General features: G+C 44.9%; 1 protein-coding gene across 2 annotated transcripts in view; it reads right to left on the reverse strand.

Annotated features, from left to right (window-relative positions):
• WDR90 (WD repeat domain 90) overlaps positions 1–21,482 on the reverse strand; it is a 106,218-nt gene that overhangs the window by 23,768 nt on the left and 60,968 nt on the right. For both annotated transcript variants that reach the window (XM_075899215.1, XM_075899214.1), the window contains 12 exons: positions 19,493–19,555; positions 18,935–19,003; positions 16,855–16,965; positions 16,422–16,567; positions 16,235–16,292; positions 15,274–15,392; positions 14,665–14,826; positions 7,441–7,571; positions 4,234–4,350; positions 3,398–3,633; positions 2,868–3,007; positions 2,114–2,244 (listed from right to left, as the gene is read on the reverse strand). In XM_075899215.1, the coding sequence (XP_075755330.1) occupies positions 2,114–2,244; positions 2,868–3,007; positions 3,398–3,633; positions 4,234–4,350; positions 7,441–7,571; positions 14,665–14,826; positions 15,274–15,392; positions 16,235–16,292; positions 16,422–16,567; positions 16,855–16,965; positions 18,935–19,003; positions 19,493–19,555 (1,483 nt within the window). The remainder of the gene's footprint in view (positions 1–2,113; positions 2,245–2,867; positions 3,008–3,397; positions 3,634–4,233; positions 4,351–7,440; positions 7,572–14,664; positions 14,827–15,273; positions 15,393–16,234; positions 16,293–16,421; positions 16,568–16,854; positions 16,966–18,934; positions 19,004–19,492; positions 19,556–21,482) is intronic.

The following is a 21,482-nucleotide window of genomic DNA, read 5'->3' on the forward strand; positions in this document are numbered from 1 at the left end:
TAATGAGATAAACGGCAAGGAGGGAAAGTTGAAAGAGTGATTGATTATATACAGTAATTCCTCATTTAACACGTGCCCGCTTAACACGTTTTCGCGATAGCACGATTCTTTTTTAAGGGAACGTTTTTTGAATTACACGACTGTCCCCGGAATAACACGATTTCCCAGTCGGTCCATTGCCCGCGACTGTGTGGGGCTTCCCCTGCCTCCCTGCGCCATTCTCCGGTGACCCCCCTCGCCAGACGCAGTGCGGGTCCCGGCAGGCCCATCACAGGGGCATACTCCCAACCCAATCTCCCTCCCCTTTCCTTCTCCAGAGCCAAACACCTGCCCTCTCTGCTGTACCCCAGTCCCCCTTCTCCCCCAACCTTATGTCCGGGACCCAACAGACACCACCACTTGAAATGCAACCCCACCTTTTCCATTATTTTCAATGGGAACATTGACCCCGCATAACACATTTTCACTTAACACAATCATTTTCTGAAACAGATCGATAGTGTTAAATGAGGAATTGCTGTATTGCAGCCAAGACAAAATTTCATTTTATTAAGGATGTGGGGTGTGCTCCTCTCACTGAGCCAAAACCCCAGCATGGTGCTAAGGGTCAATCTGTGCTGTGGCAGATGTCAGATGTGAACAGCTATTATACACACATTAAAGACTGAATTAAAACATTCACACCAAGATCTGGAACAGCCCAACATTTGGAGAGGCCTGGCACTGGGTTGCATTTTGAGCAAAGGAATTATATTTGAAGCACACACAGTACTACAGTGTGGTATCAATGAAGGAAGTTGGGTTTTATTGTTGTTTTTTAGCATAGGCAAGGGGTTGTTACAAGCAGCTACTTTGAGAGTATAAACAGCTTAAATCCATAAAGAGATAAACACCTGCAAAAAATTCACAGTACGGCGAAGCCATTTTTAGTTAGCAGATGAACTCTAAGAATGTCTTTTATGATAAAAATCACAATGACTGGTCCATATTTCCTCTACTGCTGAAAAGGGCCAGTCTAGTTTTAATAGGTTATTTCTAGGGTCACACAGGGAAAAATGGAACTAAACCACTGGCTTCAGATCACAGTCAAGAAGCCCTGGGTGCTATTCCCAGTTCTCACATTGACTCTGTGTGTGACCTGGGCAAGCCTCTGTGTGCCTCTGCTTCCCCTTCCCTTGTCTGTCTTGCCTGTTTGGCTCTTTGGGGCACCTCTCACTGTTTGCATTGGTGCCTTACACAACAGGGCCCCTCTGCCTTAGCAGAGGCCTCTTAAGTGCTATTGTAATTCTACTAACACTCATTTTCTTAAAAGTGTGTGTTAAATCTGAAAGAACACGTACACACAATTCAAGCCCATTTGCACCACTAAAATACATCAACCCAGTTACAAACCTAGGAAACCAGAACTACAATGGAAGTATTAACAGCCCAGCCCTCAGTATTAACAGCCTAGCCCTCAGTATTAACAGCCTAGCCCTCAGAGAGCAACCCTTAACTGGTATAAAGAAATACAGCTAACTTGTGTGAAAAGCATCACCAGATTCCTTCTGAAAACATCTGTATGGAACGTTAAGCATGTGAGTTAGGGATGTGAAGGACTAGGCGACTATCCAATAAGCAAATGGTTATCGGATAGTTGACAGGATAGTCAACTAGTTGCTCTCCCCACCACCCTTGCTGCCGCTATCAGATAGAGGCGGTGGGGAGAGAGGACGGGGGAGGACTTCGAAGTGGCAGAGTCGCACGGAGCTGGGGGTCAGCTGCTCAGTGCAGTGCTGCCACTTTGAATGCTGTAGGGAGCCCAGCGTCAGACTCCTCATGGTTTTTCAAAGCTAACCCCAGGCTCCGTGCAGCGCTGCTGCTTTGAAACGCAATGGGGAGCCCAGTGTCAGGCTCCTTGCCCCATTTCAAAGTGGCAGCGCTACGCCGAGCCCCCAGCTGACCCTGGGCTTCAGCACTTTCACCTTTGAAGTGCACATGTCAAAGGCGGAGGCGCCCTATTGACTAATCAAATAGTCGCTGCAAAAATGTCAATTAGTCAGTTACCCAATACTTAACATCCTTAATGTGAGTCCTGGAGACAATACCAGCCAGAGGGATGCAGAGCCCTTACCCAAAACTCTAAGGACTTGGCTCTTCTGGGCTGCATGGTTATAAAGAGCCAGGGTCCCACGTGAGCAGGAACTGAACATCAAATCGCCATCAGGGGAGAAGGTCAGACCAGTGACTGCACCACGGTGCTGCCTACATAACACAGAAAACAGGAGACAGTGGGGGCAAAAAAGCAGGCAAACTGATGTGAAGTGCAATGAGGGGTCCCTGGATCAGAAAGAAGATCAGAATCAGTGTGAGAAGCCCATCCTTTGTTTCCCAACTGTAGACAGGACAGTTGGTTATCTTTATTCCCAGAGGAGCTTGTGGAAACTGATCAACAAGAGCAGTGTTTTTGTTAGCAACAGCTTCCAAGATGGCATACCCACACACTGGAAAGCACTTTTGGTCATCTTCCACTTCCCAAAAAATATTCCCAAGCTTGTCCTGCCTGGTTGATCTCCAACACACCTGACTGCCTCCTCCATTCTTTGGTCACCTCTCTCCAAGATGGAGAGTCCCAGTATTCAACTGTCAGGCCTGACTCTTAATCAACCCTTAAAACCACACACCCCACCCTCATGTTTCCCTCAGGTTTTTCCTCTCTGAAAACCAGCTGATTGTAACTCACTTGATGAGATGGCCACATATAAGAAATGTGCTCTTCCATCAGGGTCCAACACTAATGTTAGCTCCTGATATTTCATCATGCGGATGTACATCTTACATGCACTGTTGTTACAAATGAATATACAATAGTCACTTGGCAAACGTACTTGTGTTCCATTAGCAGGTCAGAGGCAGCCAGGCTGAAGGTTCTCACCACTCCACTGGTGAACCCACAGGCAAAGATTTGTTGTGCAGGATGAAAGGCCACAGTGCACGGCATCTCATCAGAGGCAGTGAAGTCATACAGCTGTGGGGAAGGGACACACAGAAGTACTGCTTGGGAATATGCAAAATCTAGCAGCAGTATGTGACAATGAGATAACCCTGTATCCCAGTTCATTATCACAAGCCCTCATTGCAATGAAGCCGTGCCTGATCCAAAGCCCAGTGAAGTCTTTCTGTGGACTTCAGTAGGCTCTTTGGGCAGAGCTATCAAACTGCACTGTAGACATTCAGGCTTGGGCTGGAGCCCAGGCACTAGGACCTTCCCCGCCTTGTTTTAAAATGAGATATGTTGCTCGCACCAGCTGCAGATAGAACAAAGATTGTGCAGACATCCTTTTTACAGCTCTGCCAGCAAAGCGACTTTCTGTCTCCTGCTCCCTCTATCGTCACTAAAGAAGTGAGCTTATGCTACCTGCTGCATGGACTCAAGGTCCCAGATCCGGATGGTGTTATCCTGGGACACCGTAGCCATCTGCTTCCGGAGCCCATCCACAGAGAATGCCAAAACAGAGTCCGTGTGGGAACGCATCAGGGTATGGTAGCCCCGGGACTGTACATCCAGGTAACCCAGGTTCCCAGTGAAGGTGGTGCACAGAATTTTGAGACGATCTGGACTGATGCTGACAGAACTCACTGGACCTTCATGTTCTGGGGAAACAGATTTAACAGTTGATAAATTATCCCAGGACCCAAAAAAGTGGCAGATCAAGACCACCGCTAATTGACCATCTTTTAGTCTATTGCACATAATCCAGCCAGTGCCATTCCCAAAGCCTTTATTTTTTCAGTATCACAACATTTCATTCCAGGATGGATGAAAAACTCCTGTGCTTCTCCCACAGATTTTCATTGGACTGATAAGCAATAAGCATTAAGGGCCAATGTTCACCATATGCAGAAGATTCCTATATTCTCTAGAATTCCAGAAACACAAGGACCGCTCTTGAAGCGACTGGAGAGAGAAATCCCCAAGTTTCATCCAGTACAGACTTTCCCCCATTGGAGTTGGTAGTTACTCCACACCAGGTCTCGCCCACTAAGGGAGCACCATAAGAGAAGTCCAAGAATGAATTTTCATTGATTTTCACAAGAGTTCAGGTTTGGGAATGGATCAGCAGAGCTGTGGAATGGAACCTAATCTGCATTCCTTTTTCTCTCTCCAGGAAAGCCATGGCCCCCACAGGCTGAGGATGATATGAAAGCAGAACTAAGTGGAGAATGAGTGAGAGAAATCCAAGGTCTACTCACCTGCTTCCAAGAAGACTGCTGAGAAATCTAGTGGCCACAGACGCAGGTAGCCGTCCTCTGAGGCTGTTGCACAGAAGGTAGAGGAGACACTAATACTGTTTATAGCAATCCCAGGGCCTGACAATACAAACAGATTACTAATTAACACGCTGTAAGGAACAAAAAAATTATTAGACTGTATCAGACCAATAGTCCGTCTCTTCCAACACAGAGCGATTTGGAGAAAGAGGCAAGAAACCCTGCAGTAGCAGTTATGGGATAAGCTGCCCCCTGGGAACACTTCCTTTTAACCCTGAATTGCTACATCATGCCACTAATCAGAAAGGTCTTTATTTCAATCAGAACTCTGGTTCATATTTAATATGGCTATTATAACCTTGTTATCCACAGAAGCATCCCATCACTTTTCAAATACTGCTGTACTCTTGCCTCAGCAATATCTTGGGGCAATGAGAGCCACAGGCTAATCATACATTACAGGAGAAAGCCTTTCCTTTATCTTCCTGAATTGGTTCAACTATGGAGAGAGAAACAAGTGAGAGTAAAGAAAAAGAGGGGGAAGGAAGTGGGAACGTAGCAAAGAAGATTGCGTGCGTTAAAAACAGCTAAGACTTCCGTTGCTTATGAATATAGCAATAAAGTATGGTCTAATCAAAAGTAATAGGGGCCAGAAACTCTGCCTCTAACACAATCTGTGACCTTGGTCTAGTCTTAAATTCTACACCTCAGTTTCCCCATCTATAAAATGGGAATGGTATTTACCTTCCTCAAAGAGAAGTTGGGAAGCTTAATTAGTCTATTTCTGTGAGGGTATGTCTACACAGCAACATTATTTTGAAATAACTAGTGTTATTTCAAAATAACTTAGTCCCCATCTACACAGCAGGCAGTTATTTCAAAATAATGTTGAAATACTGTCAAGCTGGAGGACTTCTTTCTCCAACTCCTGTAACCTTCATTGTACAAGGAGTAAAGGAAGTCAGAGGAAGAATGCTCTATTTTGAAATAAGTGCTGTGTAGATGCTCCCAATTTCAATTTCAAAATAAGCAATGCACTTGACGTAGCTCAATTTGCATAGCTTATTTCAAGGTAAGCCCTGCTGTGTACATGCACCCTGAAAAGTGGAAATGTCAGGGATCACAGTGCGTGTGTTTGTCAGAGCAGGACAAACAAAGATAGTTGGTTTTCTTTGTACGTTAAGCTCTTTACATTCTACTGGGCACAGAATTTCTATTGGCTGATTAAAACATTGACTGATGTTACTAAAAGGGTGTTTATTCTCAACATTCATCAATTATAACACCAAAATTCTTCTTAAAATGGTATTTGGTCTTACTAAATCAGATTATTTTTGTAGGTGGTTTGTCATCACTGATCTGAGCTAAACACAGTCATCTGTATTAGGCAGAGCATTGCCTTATGTTCAGTGAATTTGCTTAATTTCAGCTTCAATCCCTCAAATAGATTTTACCTTCATTATTTAATGAGGCAACTCCACTCTTAGGCTACGACTACGCAACAAGGTTTTTGCGTAACCTTGCGAAACCGTGAAATAGCCACACCTCAAGCGCATTTTTGCACAAGACAATCTACAGTCAATTGACAGAACAGAGGGGTTTTTTCAGTGTAGATATACCTCCTTTTACGAGGCATGACTCAAAAAGGCATGTGTGGACACTCCGCAGAGGTTTCTTGTGTAAAGAGCCTATCCAAAAAAGCACAGGTGCTCTGATGAATTTTCTTGTGCAAGAGCATCCATGCAGTGTGGATGGTCTCTTGCGCAAAAGCAATGTGTTTTGAGGTATGGATGTGCTTTTGCGCAAGAAGTTTTTGCGCAAGAACTCTTCCACAAAAGACTTCTTGCGCAAAACCTCTACAGTGTAGACGTAGCCTTGTTCTCTTCACAAGTACAGCTTTTCCCTCCCAGCTGAATGTATTTATACCCATTGCTTTTAATTCAGCTACTAGGGCCAAAATTTCTGCATATACACTTTCTGTAGCATGAGGTTTTGCATTACGAGAATCTCAGAATTCACTGCGCATGCAAAACCCACAAAGTTCAGCTTGTGTATCTATATGAAATTTTGCATAGTCAAAAATCTTTATGATTCAAAAAATAAACATGCAAAAACGAACACAAACACATTTAGAGGCTGCTTCTGAAAATGTGTCCCTCTTGTCCAGTAAAAACAGAATTTCCCATCATATTGTAGAAGCTATTTTATGTTTAGCTAGAAGCCATCTTGTATATCAGAAACCATTTCAGCTTTTCTCTCAAGCACGTAGACCAGAGTGAACTTTCTGTCACCCTGTGAGAAGAGGCCTACAGGATGGGCTATTGGTATGTGTTAATTGGGCTGGTTGGGACAGGAGATGTACTCCCTCGTACCTGTCCGCCATCTTGTTGATAAGGCTTTGTTTTTCCAAATTTAATTGAGGATTTCTGTAATTGAATGCCCTGACATCAGACTGTTTGGCTAAGGGTATAAAGATACTAGGATTGATTGTATTAGCAGCTTTACTGGGCCCGACTTTGCTGGGACCACGTTTGGCTCACTTTGCTTTACTGATCAATAAAGGAAATCAGTTGTTAGCCGCCTAAACAGAGAGGAGCGTGTTTTTGCTTCAACAATATTATAATATTTAAACACAGTTAAGGTCCCATCTTCCAATCCAGATTCTTCATAGATAAAGGCCAAGAGAGGACTCTTAGATCACCTGATCTGCAGTATTAACATAGCCAGAGAATGTCACTCCTGAATTGAGCCCAGTAGATTAGGATTTATGTAGGTTACTAAAGGTATATGGGTAATAGAATCAAAGGGTTAGAAGAGACTGCAAGGGTCATATTAGTCTAACCCCAAAATAGGGTTTGGTTAAATATAGTCTCTTTCTCCCCTTCAGTGCATAGGAGATTGTATTAGTGAAGAAACTGGCTGAAGCCATAGCTGTGCTCCCAAAATCTTACTAGTAGTGTGAAGTTAGCTTTTCTCAACCTACAGATGATCCCCTACAATTCTGCCTATTTTGCACCTGGTATAATGAAAATTGGGTCGTAGGTTTTCCTGTGTCTGGTGTTCCCTCAGCAGGGCTTTTCCTTCAAACTCAGGAGACAATTTCAGTAAAAACCTTTCTGACGAAAGTTCAAAATGTAGCATGTTTTATTTCCTCTAGGTAAAATATCCATTCCCCATCAACACCTATACCTGAGTTGAAGGTTTGCTTCTCCCTCCGCTGAGAGTGCTGAATCTGAGAAGGCAAGAGGCGCCGGGCATTTCTGATAGTGACGTTCTTGTAATCAATTTCCAAGATGTGGCCACTTCTGCTGCAAACAAAGCTGAAAGAGAAAGGACAGCATCGCTAGACACCAACTTCCAAGACATTGTATAGCGGAACTGTATTCTGCATTTTGTTTCAATGTTATCTTTACACCACAGTTTTGTTAACAAGATAGGAATGACTTTAAACATGCTGTTTGTTTAACCATTAGTAATTCTACTTTGTAATACAATAGCTTGACCAGGAGATGAAGTTAGATCTCTCCACTTTTCTCTTCCTTTCCCCTTTGGAAAGACTGATTTAGAGAAAGATCCGAAGAGTTATTGTCAACATAAATGACACGGAGAAAAGCAAAACTAATGAGCATTACATCTGTAAGCATCTAGTCAGTCACAACAATTATCTTCAATTACCATACATTTTTCCATTGTGAAGGAATAAAAAGAAGTAAACTCTATTAGCCTGTTACATTGGAATCATCAGAAAGATTGTCCCCATCTTTTCTAATTTAGGAATTAAAAATAGAAGTAAAGAGGCAGAGACCTGCCTCCCAAGTGTCGTAAAACATAAAAGAAAATATACAACTGTTCCATTATTATTATTTCTATTACTGTAGGACAAGGACACCCCTACAAGAATCAGTAAGGAGGAGGACTGAATCTCGGGTATCCATCCCAAAACCAGCTGGAGACTAAAAGAGGGAAGATTACTCACCTCTACCAGGGGACGACTAGGATCGGTTTGCAGAAACAAGATGTCTATCAACTTTTGCCCAATACTTCTTATACTAATTCAGACAGAAGAATGGAAGTAACCATAAGCCATGATTATGGCCCTACCAAATTCATTGTCCATTTTGTTCGATTTCATAGTTACAGGATTTTTAAAATCTCAGATTTCATTATTTAAGCTATTTAAATCTGAAATGTCACAGTATTTTCTCCTTGACACAAGTGCTGAAGGATCCGACCAGGGGCCGTGCGCAGCTTGACCTTCTGCTCACAAACAGGGAGGAACTAATGGGGAAGTAGAGGTGGGTGACAGCCTAGGAAGCAGTGATCATGAGATGGTAGATTTCAGGATCCTGACCAAAGGAAGAAAAGAGAGTAGTAAAATACGCACCTTGGACTTCAAAAAAGCAGATTTTGACTCCCGCAGAGACCTGATGGGCAGAATCCCCTGGGATGCTAACATGAAGGGGAAGGAAGTCCAGGACAGCTGGCAGTATTTTAAAGAAGCCTTATTGAAGGCACAGAAAGAAACCATCCCAACGCGTAGCAAGAGAGGCAAACATGGTAGGAGACCGGATTGACTTACAGGGGAAATCCTTGGTGAACTTAAGCACAAAAAGGAAGCTTACAAAAAGTGGAAACTTGGACAAATGACCAGGGAGAGGTTTAAATGTATAGCTCGAGAATGCTGGGGGGTTGTCAGGAAGGCGAAAGTGCAAATGGAATTGCAACTGGCTAAGGATATGAAGGATAATAAGAAAGGTTTCTATAGGCATGTTAACAAGAAGAAGGCGATCAGAGAGGGTGTGCGGCCCCTACTGGATGAAGGAGGTAACCTAGTGACAGATGATGTGGGGAAAGCTGAAGTACTCAATGCTTTCTTTGCCTCTGTATTCACAGACAAGGTGGGCTCCCGGACTAATGCGCTAAGTGACACAAGATGGGTTGAAGATGGACAGTCCTTGGTGGATAAGGAACAGGTTAGGAAATATTTAGAAAAGCTAAACGTACACAAATCCATGGGTCCGGACTTAATGCATCCGAGGGTACTGAGGGAGTTGGCAAAGGACATTGAGGAGCCTTTGGCCATTATCTTTGAAAAGTCGTGGAGATCGGGAGAAATCCCGGATGACTGGAAAAAGGCAAATGTAGTGCCCATCTTCAAAAAAGGGAAGAAGGACGATCCAGGGAACTATAGGCTGGTCAGTCTTACCTTGGTTCCTGGAAAAATCATGGAAGGGATCCTTAAGGAATCCATTTTGAGGCACTTGGAAGAGAGGAAAGTGATTAGGAATAGTCAGCATGGATTCACAAAGGGCAAGTCGTGCCTGATCAATCTGATTAGCTTCTATGATGAGGTAACTGTCTCTGTGGATGGGGGAAAGTCAGTGGATGTGATATACCTTGACTTTAGCAAGGCTTTGGATACGGTCCCCTACAATATTCTTGCCAGCAAGTTAAGGAAATGTGGATTGGATAAATGGACGGTAAGATGGATTGAAAGATGGCTAGAAGGCCGGGCCCAGCGGGTAGCGATCAACGGTTCGATGTCAGGATGGCGGACTGTTTCTAGCGGAGTGCCCCAAGGATCGGTTCTAGGACTGGTTTTGTTCAATATCTTTATTAATGACCTGGATGAGGGGATGGATTGCACCCTCAGCAAGTTTGTGGATGACACTAAGCTAGGGGGAGAGGTAGATATGCTTAAGGGCAGAGATAGGGTCCAGAGTGACTTAGACAAATTGAAGGATTGGGCCACAAGAAATCTGATGAGGTTCAACAAGGACAAGTGCAGAGTCCTGCACTTGGGACGGAAGAATCCCAAGCATAGTTACAAGCTGGGGACCAACTAGTTAAGTAGTAGTTCTGCAGAAAAGGACCTGGGGGTTACAGTGGATGAGAAGCTGGATATGAGTCAACCTGTGCCCTTGTAGCCAAGAAGGCTAATGGCATATTAGGTTGCATTAAGAGGAGCATTGCCAGCAGATCCATTATTCCCCTTTATTTGGCTTTGGTGAGGCCACAACAGGAGTATTGTGTCCAGTTCTGGGCCCCCCACTACAAAAAGGATGTGGACGCATTGGAGAGGGTCCAGCGAAGGGCAACCAAAATGATTAGGGGGCTAAAGCATATGACTTATGAGGGGAGGCTGAGGGAGTTGGGTCTGTTTAGTCTGCAGAAGCGAAGAGTGAGGGGGGATTTGATAGCAGCCTTCAACTACCTGAAGGGAGGTTCCAAAGAGGACGGAGAGAGGCTGTTCTCAGTAGTGACAGATGGCAGAACAAGGAGCAATGGTCTCAAGTTGTGGTGGGAGAGGTCCAGGTTGGATATTAGGAAAAACTATTTCACTAGGAGGGTAGTGAAGCACTGGAATGGGTTACCTAGGGAAGTAGTGGAGTCTCCATCCCTAGAGGTGTTTAAGTCTTGGCTTGACAAAGCCCTGGCTGGGTTGATTTAGTTGGGATCGGTCCTGCTTAGAGCAGGGGGCTGGACTTGATGACCTTCTGAGGTCTCTTCCAGCTCTATGATTCTAGTATTATAACTGTAGGAACCCTGACCGAAAAAGAAATTATGGGGAAGTTGCAAAGTAATTGGAGGTGGGCTTGACATACTGACACTCTTATTTCTGTGCTGGTAGCATTGATGCCTTCAGAGCTGGGCAGCTGGAGACAGTGGCTGTTGGACAGGATACCAGCTCTGAAGGCAGAGCTGCCTCCAGAAGGATGGCATGATATGGTATTGCCACCCTTACTTCTGCATTGCTGCCTGCAGACTGGACCCTCAGTCAGCAGCTGCTGCTATGGCCACCCAGATCAGACAATAATACTCTTGGGTCAGGAGCCGCAATTTGAGAAATGCTGGTCTCGCCCATGAAATCTGTATAGTATAGGGTAAAAGCTTCCAAAAGATCAGATTTCATGGGGGAGACCACATTTCACAGTCCACAATGCATTTTTCATGGCCATGAATCTGGTAGGCCCTAGACCTGACCCTTTGGAAAATAATGGGGTCCCAGGCAAGTTTGGCATACTTTCTATCCTGAACTGATTTGGAATGAAGCCAGAAAGGCTTCACAGAAATGAATCCTAGAAATATTCGCCACATTCACTTAGGTTTAATGGAAATGACAAACTTTTTGAGGGAAATAATGTGGAAAATTTCAGGAGAATTATTATTGCTTCAGATAAACTATGTTGGAATGGCAAAGATTTCCCCCATATAGGTGATCTGGATGCAATGTAAATAGAAGATGAATGCATGATTTGGGGGAAGGCTTTTTTACTTCTGAATTTGGAACTTCTCTCCTCCCTCCCCAGTTTAGTTTATGTATACAATGCCTTCCTATTTGATCCAAAGTTCTGAATAAAACTTTAGGGGAAAGTGAATTTTCCCCTGTGTGGCAAAGTCTGGGCTAAGCCCCATGGGTCCTGTGCTTCCTGGTGGGCTTTTGTGTGCCTCAGAGGCTCGCGGTGTCCTTAATACTACTACAAAGGCGAGAGTACCCCACTACCAGAGCCTTTTTCATCACTGGCCACTCCAGTGTTGTCCTTTTTCCACTCCCTATTGGCCCTTCCAGCCAAAGGGAAGGGTTGGGGGGAACCCGGTTCTACCCACTTGCTCTGGGTTCTGGCCCAGGGCCCTATGGGTGGGGGCAGCCCCGAGCAGGCCATGTAGCTTGGCCCTTGCCCCCCGAGCAGCAGCCCCTCCCTGGGCCACTTTCCCAACCCTTCCTGTGGTACCTCCTCCCTCATGCCGTGGAGCAAGCCTTGATGTCAGCTGTCTCAGATCTGTTCCCTTGTGCTAGGCTGCTCTCTTCTCCTTCATTTCTCCTCTAGTCCATCCCTTTTCTCCTTCCCCCTTAGTCTTGCCTGGGGGAGTGTTTTTATATTGCGTGCCTCCACTCCAGGGCTACGTCTAGACTGGCCCCTTCTCCGGAACAGGCATGCAAAGCAGGCAAGTCAGAATAGGGAAATCTGCAAGTAGGAATAAGAGATCCTCCAGAAAAGGGCTTTATTCCGGAGGATCGCACCAGTCTAGACGCTCTTTTCCGGCTTTTCCCCAAGCCGGAAAAAAAGCGGCGGCCATGTTTATTTAAATCCCATGGGGGATATTTAAATCCCCCGCGGATTTCCCTATTCTGACTTGCCTGCTTTGCATGCCTCTTCCGGAGAAGGGGCCAGTCTAGACGTAGCCTAAGTGGCTGTAGATGTTCCAATTAGCCTTCCCTTCAGGCTGATGCCAGACAGGCTTCGGGTGTGGCTGGCTGGGCCAGAGTCTTTAACAGACTACTCAGGGAACATAAAACCACACACCCAGCTCCACACATATCTGCCTTTCATGAGGCCTTGGTAGCTCGCTGCTCTTGGGCTGCCACACCTGGTAGAGCCATCAACCAGAAATAAAGCAATACTGGGCAATCTCCACCAAGAGGGCTCAGACCAAAGAGTGAAGGTAAATATTAACACACCTGGCAATTCTGAGTTTTTAGAATATCACCCTGGCAGCAGTAATCTTGTTTTAGTGATGAAGCTGAAGTATAAAAAAGTCATGCAGAATGCTATCACACCACATCTTTCCCACTGCTCAGTGAAGAATAACAGCAAAACCATGGGGAGATTCTCACTGAGGAAGTGACTGGTGAAATCTGCCATTTCTTGTGCCAACCTACAAGGTATTTTAAGCTTCTTTTAGGATCTGAAGTCTTACAAAGGAGGAGAATAAAGGGCAGGTTGGCTTTGTTTCTGCAGACAAAGAAGAGGTAGGCATAGGGATGACCAGACATGGTAGGCATAGGGATGACCAGTCAAAACCACAACTGTTCAGCCTCTTCCCTATGCTTTCAAAAGCTCACCATGCTAGCGCAGGCAGCTCCCAGGGACAAAGGCAGACTGAGTCACAGTGTTCCTAAACAACGTTTCCTCAACTCCCGTCCCCTTTCACCCCTCCTCTACCTACGGTACATCGATGACATCTTTATGATCTGGACACATGGCCAAGAAACACTGGAGATATTCCACAGAGATTTCAACAACCTACACCCCACCATCAACCTCAGCCTGGACCATTCTACACGAGAGATCCACTTCCTGGACACCACCGTACAAATCAACAATGGAAAATTAGACACCACTCTCTACAGAAAACCCACTGACTCATACAGTTACCTACATGCATCCAGCTCCCATCCAGAACACACCACACGATCCATCGTCTATAGCCAAGCCCTTCGATACAACCGCATCTGCTCTAACCCCACTGACAGAGACCAGAAGCTTCAGGATCTCTACCAAGCATTTATAAATCTCAACTACCCACCCAGAGAAACAAAAAAGCAAATTGAAAGAGCCAGACGAATACCTAGAAACCATCTACTTCAAGACAGACCCAAGAAAACCAACAATAGAACACCACTTGTCATCACCTACAACCCCCAACTTAAACCTGTCCAACACATTATCAAGAAACTACAGCCTATATTGGAACAGGATACCATACTCAAAGAGGCTCTGGGAGACAGACCCATAGTCTCCTATAGACAACCACCTAACCTCAAGATGATTCTTACCAACCACCACAGGACATACCACACTAATACCAACCCTGGTACCTTCCCTTGCAACAAACCCCGTTGCCAGCTTTGTCCACATATTCATTCTGCTGATACCATTATTGGACCTAACCAAGTGAGTTATAAGATCAAGAACACATATTCCTGCGCATCCAGAAATATAATCTACGCTATCATGTGCCGAAAGTGTCCGTCTGCTATGTACATTGGACAAACATCTCAGACACTTCGTCAAAGGATTAATGCCCACAAAACAGATATTAGACAAGATCACAAAGAGAAAACAGTTTCTTGCCACTTTAACCAGAAAGGACACTCTCTAAATGACTTAGCCACCTGCATTCTGCTACAAAGACCTTTTACATCTACACTTGAAAGGGAATCCTCTGAACTGTCATTCATGTTAAAATTCGACACTTACCACCAGGGACTTAACAAGTCTTTGAACTTTCTCACCCATTATCAAGACAGTTTCCCCAATTATCACCTGTAATACCATTAACTCACAAACATCCCACTCTCCCTACCTTTAATATCAGCAATTCACAGACACTTACCTTCCTTCCTCCCCCTTCCCACCCCCCCGCATCCTCCTTCTGTTCTGCAATGTGATTTGTCCTTTTCATATTTGTTCATTTTTTTAAATTGTATCCTTTGGTATATATGGTTGTGACTACTTTCTTCCACTATTTGATCTGAGGAAGTGGGTCTGGCCCACGAAAGCTCATCATCTAATAAACCATCTTGTTAGTCTTTAAAGTGCTACATTGTCCTGCATTTTGCTTCAGTGTTCCTAAAGAATTCAGTGAAGGGAAGTGATTTAAGGAGAGAAAAACTGGCTCCATCCTTACAGCGTTCGGTCCTCAGGTTCCCGCTCAGTGGAATGTCCCTCCTCAAAGGCCAGGTCAGTGAATTCCAAGGAATGGTACTCCCCCAGATTCACCGGGCATGAGCGCAGCGCTCCACTCCGCACTCGCCACAGCCTCACATTATCTCTGCCGCACGACACCATCCTGTTACATGAGAGGCCGAGTAAGAATTAGGAAGGACTTATTCTCTGTGGATAAAAGGCTGCTCCCTGCAAATAGTACAACTGACACACAGACACCAGGGGAGAGAAGATGACGACTAACATCAGCTTCCTGTCTGTGGTACCTTGTGTCTACAGGCTGGAAAGCGAGCAATGCAGTGAGCTTCCTCCCAGCAATGCCTTAACCGAGGGGTAGTCAATTATTTTCTGTCAATATTTTGGTCAATGTACAATCAAGTCCAGACCGCAGAGAAAATCATTAAGAAAATAACAATAATGATAACAAGTAAACAAAGGTTGGGGGGAGGAGGGTGTCTATTCAAAAGCATCTAGTAGTCTGGATTTGGCCACGGTCCACCTATTGACTATTCCTGCCTTAATCTATGCTGTTATTTTACCCTGTTCTCACATTCTCCTATTTGCATGTTACCTGGTATCATCAAAAAAAGCAATCTTCAAGGTCTGGATGTCCACATCTGTGTGAGCCTTGGCCAGCACAACCACCTCTCCACCATGGTTCACTTGAGAAGTGTTCCACACCACCACCATCTACAGCAACAAGACAGCAAGAGAACTACTAGAAACGTGACACCAAGGAGGGCTCAGACCATATAAGCAATGAAGAAAATTACTAGTCTTCACATAGCAGATGAAAACCCAGATAGTGCGCTCCCAGTTCCGCTGGTACCGTGCACTGGGGCTTTGACCCACTTTGATATGAACAGAGTGGGGATAAATCTCACACAGAAAGATGGATTCATCCCAGAGAGGTGTTCTTCACTTTTATAGGCTAGTCTACCTGATAATCATTCTACCTGTCTGCAGAGCTGCCAGGAGAGGGATTGAATCTGGGGCTAAGATAAGAACTGAGAAAGAACAGAAGCCAGTGTATAACTAAATGCATGGATTGTGCTAGTGTCCAAGGTATATAGTAGGAGCCAGAGTTCCCTCTAGGCCCACAGCCACAGTCCAGATCTATCCATCTGCATTTCTCCACTGCCACATTATTTCTGATATTGTTAATTATAACTTTCACTTCTTCACTGAATAATTTTCCACAAAAACAAGTCAGACATTAAAGAAAATGACTGCCATGGAATAAGCCCTAATTATTTATCCGAGTACCTACACACACATCAGTACAGTAAAATATCACCTCAAGCAATTATCTTAGCAGGCCACACATTAAATAGGGATGGCCAGTACGTGGTGGGGCACTTCCAATAGAAACCAAAGGTGTTGCAGAAGTAGCTTAAGGATTGGTTCTATGTGCAGAGTAATTACACATTCAAGGAGAAGAACACATATCACTATTTCACTTGTTTTTGTTCAAAGTCATGCATACTGTTGGGTAAGTGGAACCCAAATAGCCCAAGAGTTTTATTACTCACTGTTTTGCCATGTCCATCTTTCCCAATGCCACAGAGGACAGCTCCACTGTAGGAAAGGCTGCAAGAGGGGAAAACTCAAGATGAAATGCAATATCCTACAATCTGCCAGGATCTCACTGGGAAAAAGTAAAAGCCCATGCTCACCTCCTCCCCAACACACACTATCCAGAACTTGCCTGCAACATACCTGAGTGATGAAACTGAGTGAACATGGGTTTTAAACATGGACAGACATTTCCCCTTCTGAAAATCCCAGAGCCGCACCATACTCAGGTAACCCATCTGTGCAGAAGCCAGCAATGTGCTGTTTCCATTAAATGCCAATGCCGACACCTGTAGGAAACATCATATTAGCAAAAACAACTCCCAGCTTCTGGGAGAAGCTAGAACTGGAGTAGCTGAAACTCCCACTATTGTGGATCCAACATCACTGCTTAGAATGATTCTCGCTAGAAGCTGGACTTGTGATTTTCCCAATAGCCAGTAAGCTGATAACCCATAAAATGAACCAAGCTTAGGACTGGAGTGGTCTCATTTTCTCTCACACATCAAATATTTGCATATTCTTGGGGAGGAGAAGTGGCTGTCATATCTGTTTTTTGCAAAGAATCCACTTTTACCTTGTCTGTATGGCCAATGAAGAACCTTTGCGCTCCAGTTTCAATCTGCATGGTTACGATAATAGCATGACAAGGATAAACCACTGCAGAGCTGTTCTTAGTCCACAGAGCCTGTAGGACAAAGGCAAGAATCAGAGCACGGGCAGAAGAGAGAGTAGTACAAAGGTGCCCTTGTCTACAAACTGAGAGGAGAGGCCCCCTGTGCTTGAACAGATGGACATGCATAGAATTAAGACATACAGATATTTCAAAATCTGGTGCAAATATGTAGGTGTTGTAAGGATTAGGCCTTCTTCTGTAGTCACACAAAGACCTGTAGCCATGTTGGAAGGCCTAAGGCCTTCATCTGCAGCTAGACTGAAAGAGTAGCAGCCATCAGCTGTAAAGCAGAGTCACATGCTCATATTCCATTAAAATTGCATTAAAATAGGAGACCCCAATATAATGGCAACCAATATCACCAGATAAAGAAACAGATCTCAAGATGGTTAACAAAAACTTAGTTTGAAAGCATTTCATTTGTCAAGGAACTACTTATCAATAGTTGAGGTTGTGAAATCCTCATTCTATGATTGTGATCCACTCTTTCCTATTGTTTGTTTGTATGATCTCAGACTGGTTTTTAATTGTTCTGTCTGCTGTATAATTAATTTTGCTAGTTATAAATCAATTAAGATGGGGTATGATTGGTTAGATAATTATGTTACAGTATGTTAGGATTGATTAGTAAAATATTATTAAAATAATTGGTTACAGTTATAGCTAAGCAGGACTCAAATTTTATTATATAAACTGGGGCCTAAAAGGAAGTTCTTTGGGAACCAACTCCAGGTCACTGCTCCAACATCGGAGCTGCCAGAGCTCAACCCCGTGCAATGACATCAGGCTGAAACTAGAGTCCTCCAGATGGGCCTGATTGTGATTGGTCACCAAGACAAGTTCATCTGTCTTCTTGAAGGTAGTGAGCATTGTATGCTTAGTATGTGCATTTTGGTTTTGATTATTGTTAATATATAGAGATTAACTAGGATATTACTGTGTAAGGCTCTTTCACTGGTAAAAGACCCTACAAATTTGTAGAGTGTAAGGTTACGCCTGAGCCCTAGAAACGGGTGAAGGTGGGTGCTTATATTAAGAAGTCTCAGTGGGGTAGCCAAATTAGTCTGTAACTTTAAAAAAAAACAAGTACTCCTGCAGCACCCTAGAGATTAATGAAAAAAAATAGTACCATGAGCTTTCATGAACAGATGAGGAAGTGGGTTTTGCCCATGAAAGCTCATGGTACTATATGTATATTTTTGTTAGTCTCTAAGGTGCTACAGGACTGCTAGTTTTTTATACTGAGAAGGTTACGCCTGAGCCCCTAGGAATGGGTAAGGGTGGGTGCCTATATTGAGGAGGTTAATCCTGTGCCCTAGGAATGGGTAAGGCTGGGTGCCCTTAGAGCATGTGAATGTCAGAGAATTTGTGCGGGTAAGAATATGTTATTTGAGATGACAGCAGTTCCATCCAAACACAGATGCAAATTTATAACTATCAAAGGAAAACTGAGTGGTCAGCTTACAGTATATCCCAATTAACTCAGCTGCTCTTCCATCCAAGTCATGTTTAATATCATGTGTGCAATAAATAAGAAAGGAACAATCCTTTGTTCACAGGGAAATGGACCAGATGACACAACCAGATTTCTTTAACTCTAACATGGGTCATTAAGAGGATGCTTGGAAGGATCAGAAGGCAATACTCCAGGAGGGCAAACCTAAGATACCAATGCATTTTTGAATTTCAAAGAAATTCTAGATGAATATTGCACTGATCAGTTTGGAATCTGCAAGGAGATTTGGCAAGGGGAACACAATTTTGGAATTTTACTGGGTCAAATCCCATATTTGGAAATGAACTTTTCACTATGTTTGTAGTCAAAAGAGACTGGGTGGGCTGGCAGGATTTCCAAAAACAAAGGAAACTGATCATGAAAGTCAATGGGAATTAGACACTTAATTGCCCTTTGGGCCTTTAAAAATCTCCCCCATAGTCAATGTATTGCAAATCCATTCCGAAAAGCTTCTTGGTTACTAACCCATTTGGTGCTATAACCCCCAAAGCCAATAATTGTCCTCAGTTTCAGGATTGGATCTGGTAAGAGTCTCTGAAAGAAAAACATATTGTCAAAAGTGCCAGCACAAATAAAGCATGTAAGTAAATTGTACCTGCTTCAACTACAGCTTACATCCCAGTGATCTACCAAGTTCCCTCAGCTCCGTATCAACCTGTGTCCCTCTGGACCTATTTCATAGTTCTCCCTGAAGTGACAGAACTGTCTCTCCACCTCAATTTTTTCATATTAAGGGAAGAGTTTAATTAATAGGTAACTATCCTTAAATCAAATCCAAGAGGAAGAAAGAGCAGGAATTGACTGAAGTCTTTTTTTGGGGGCGTTCCATCTCCTACAGGAATAAAAGCACCAAAGTCCACAGTGGACAGTACTAAATGGAACAATCCCAGCAATGGAATGACATGGTTATCCTGAATCACCTGTCAAGAGGGCAGCCAAGTCCTCCCTATGGTTACATATAAATGCCATGAAAATTTAGGGGTGCTTCTGTAAAGATGAAAAAGGGGGAATCTGTCTTCTTACCCTGCAATGAGAGGCTTTCTTGCTGGAGAGCATCTCTGGTTCAGTAATCTTCGTGTGCACATCCTGGGCAAATCAATACATAGTAGTTACAGTACTTGTTAAATGCCAATAGCATGATCATCTCTGTACAAGACATATGGGCCCTGCCTGGAGAAGTTTAACATGTAAGTGAAAAAAAAGAACAAGATCAAGAGAGAATTCCAGGTAAGAGGGCTCACAACCGCCCTTAGTATTAATTAATCGTCTCTGTCAGTTCCAACCAGGAAGGGGCATTCATGTTGCTCTTTCTGCTGAGTTTGGGTATGTCTACACTACAGCGCTAATTCGAACTAACTTAGTTCGAATTAGTTAATTCGAACTAAGCTAATTCGAACTAACGGATCCAGACTAAAAAACTAGTTCGAATTAGCGTTTTGCTAATTCGAACTAGCATGTCCACATTAAGTGGACCCTGAACCAGGGTTAAGGATGGCCGGAAGCAGTGCCGGCAGGGCATCAGATGAGGACTTAGAGCGTGGAGCTGCTGCCTCAGGCTAGCCGAGGGCTGTGCTTAAAGGGACCCAACCCCCACCCGGGACAGACAGTTCTCAGGGGTGCCCCGCTTGCAAAGCAGTCCTGGCTTGGAGTGCCCTGAGTGCCCACACTGGGCACATCACAGCACTCGGCCATCAGACCGGCTGCACTTGCCGCAGGCTGCCATCTGGGGAGAGGGGGCAATTGGGGGTCTGCAGGAGAGCTTCCACCCCCAGAAGCCCGCAGAGCCAGCCCAGTCCTCCCCATCGGGGGCTCGTACCCCATTCCTCCCTCACCTCCTTCCACTTACCCTTCCCTAGCCCGCCTTCCTGATGTACAAAATAAAGAAAACGTGTGGTCAAAAATAGAATCTCTCTTTATTGAACAAAACTCGGGGAGACTGGGAAAAGGAGGTGGGAGAGGGGAAGAGAGAGGGAGGGAGAGGGGAGGGCAACTAAAATGATCAGAGGTTTGGAACAGGTCCCATATGAAGAGAGGCTAAAGAGACTGGGACTCTTCAGTTTAGAAAAGAGGAGACTGAGGGGGGATAGGATAGAGGTCTATAAAAGCACGAGTGGGGTGGAGAGGGTGCATCAAGAAAAGTTCTTCATTAGTTCCCATAATAGAAGGACTAGAGGACACCAAAGGAAAGGAATGGGTAGCAAGCTTCAAACTAGTAACAGAAAGTTGTTCTTCACAAAGCAAAGAGTCAACCTGTGGAACTCCTTGCTGCAGGAGGCTGTGAAGGCTACAACTAGAACAGAGTTTAAAGAGAAGTGAGAAAGTCATGGAGGTTGGGTCCATGGAGTGGTATTAGCCAGGGGGTGGGAGTGGTGTCCCTGCCCAAAGTTTGTGGAAGGCTGGAGAGGGATGGCACGAGACAAATGGCTTGGTCACTGTCTTCGGTCCATCCCCTCCAGGGTCCCTAGGGTCAGCCGCTGTCGGCAGACAGGCTACTGGGCTAGATGGACCTTTGGTCTGACCCAGTATGGCCATTGTAAGCTCAGGGCTCAGGGTAGGGGGTCTCAGTGGACCACCTTGATTTTCATGCACACCTGCTCCTGGGTGGCCAGGCTGGCAGCTCTCCTGCCCTAGACGGCCACTTTCCTGTGCCTAGTGCGGAGGTTGTGGACGAGGTCCACGATGTCCGCACTAGACCAGGCGGGTGCCCGCCTCTTGCGGTCCCGGGCAAGCTCCCGGGAGCCGCCAGCCTGGTCCCGGGAAGAGGGGGAGGGCTGGGGGGCATTGAGTGGCTGGCTCGAGCCGTGCCGGGTGCAGGGTCTGCTAGCTGGGTGCTGGCAGGCTTGCACCTGGCACGGGCACCGTAGCTAGCCCGTGCCCCTTTAAGGGGTCCGGGGCCGGGAGGGGGGCAATAGAGTTTCCCTGGTGTTGGCCAGAGTGGCCACCAAGGAAACCTGGGGAGGGCTAGCCTCCCACTAGTTCGAATTAAGGGGCTACATGCCCCTTAATTCTAACT

The sequence above is a fragment of the Pelodiscus sinensis genome, chromosome 16 (genome assembly GCF_049634645.1).
Source record: "Pelodiscus sinensis isolate JC-2024 chromosome 16, ASM4963464v1, whole genome shotgun sequence".
NCBI classification, from domain to species: Eukaryota; Metazoa; Chordata; order Testudines; family Trionychidae; genus Pelodiscus; species Pelodiscus sinensis.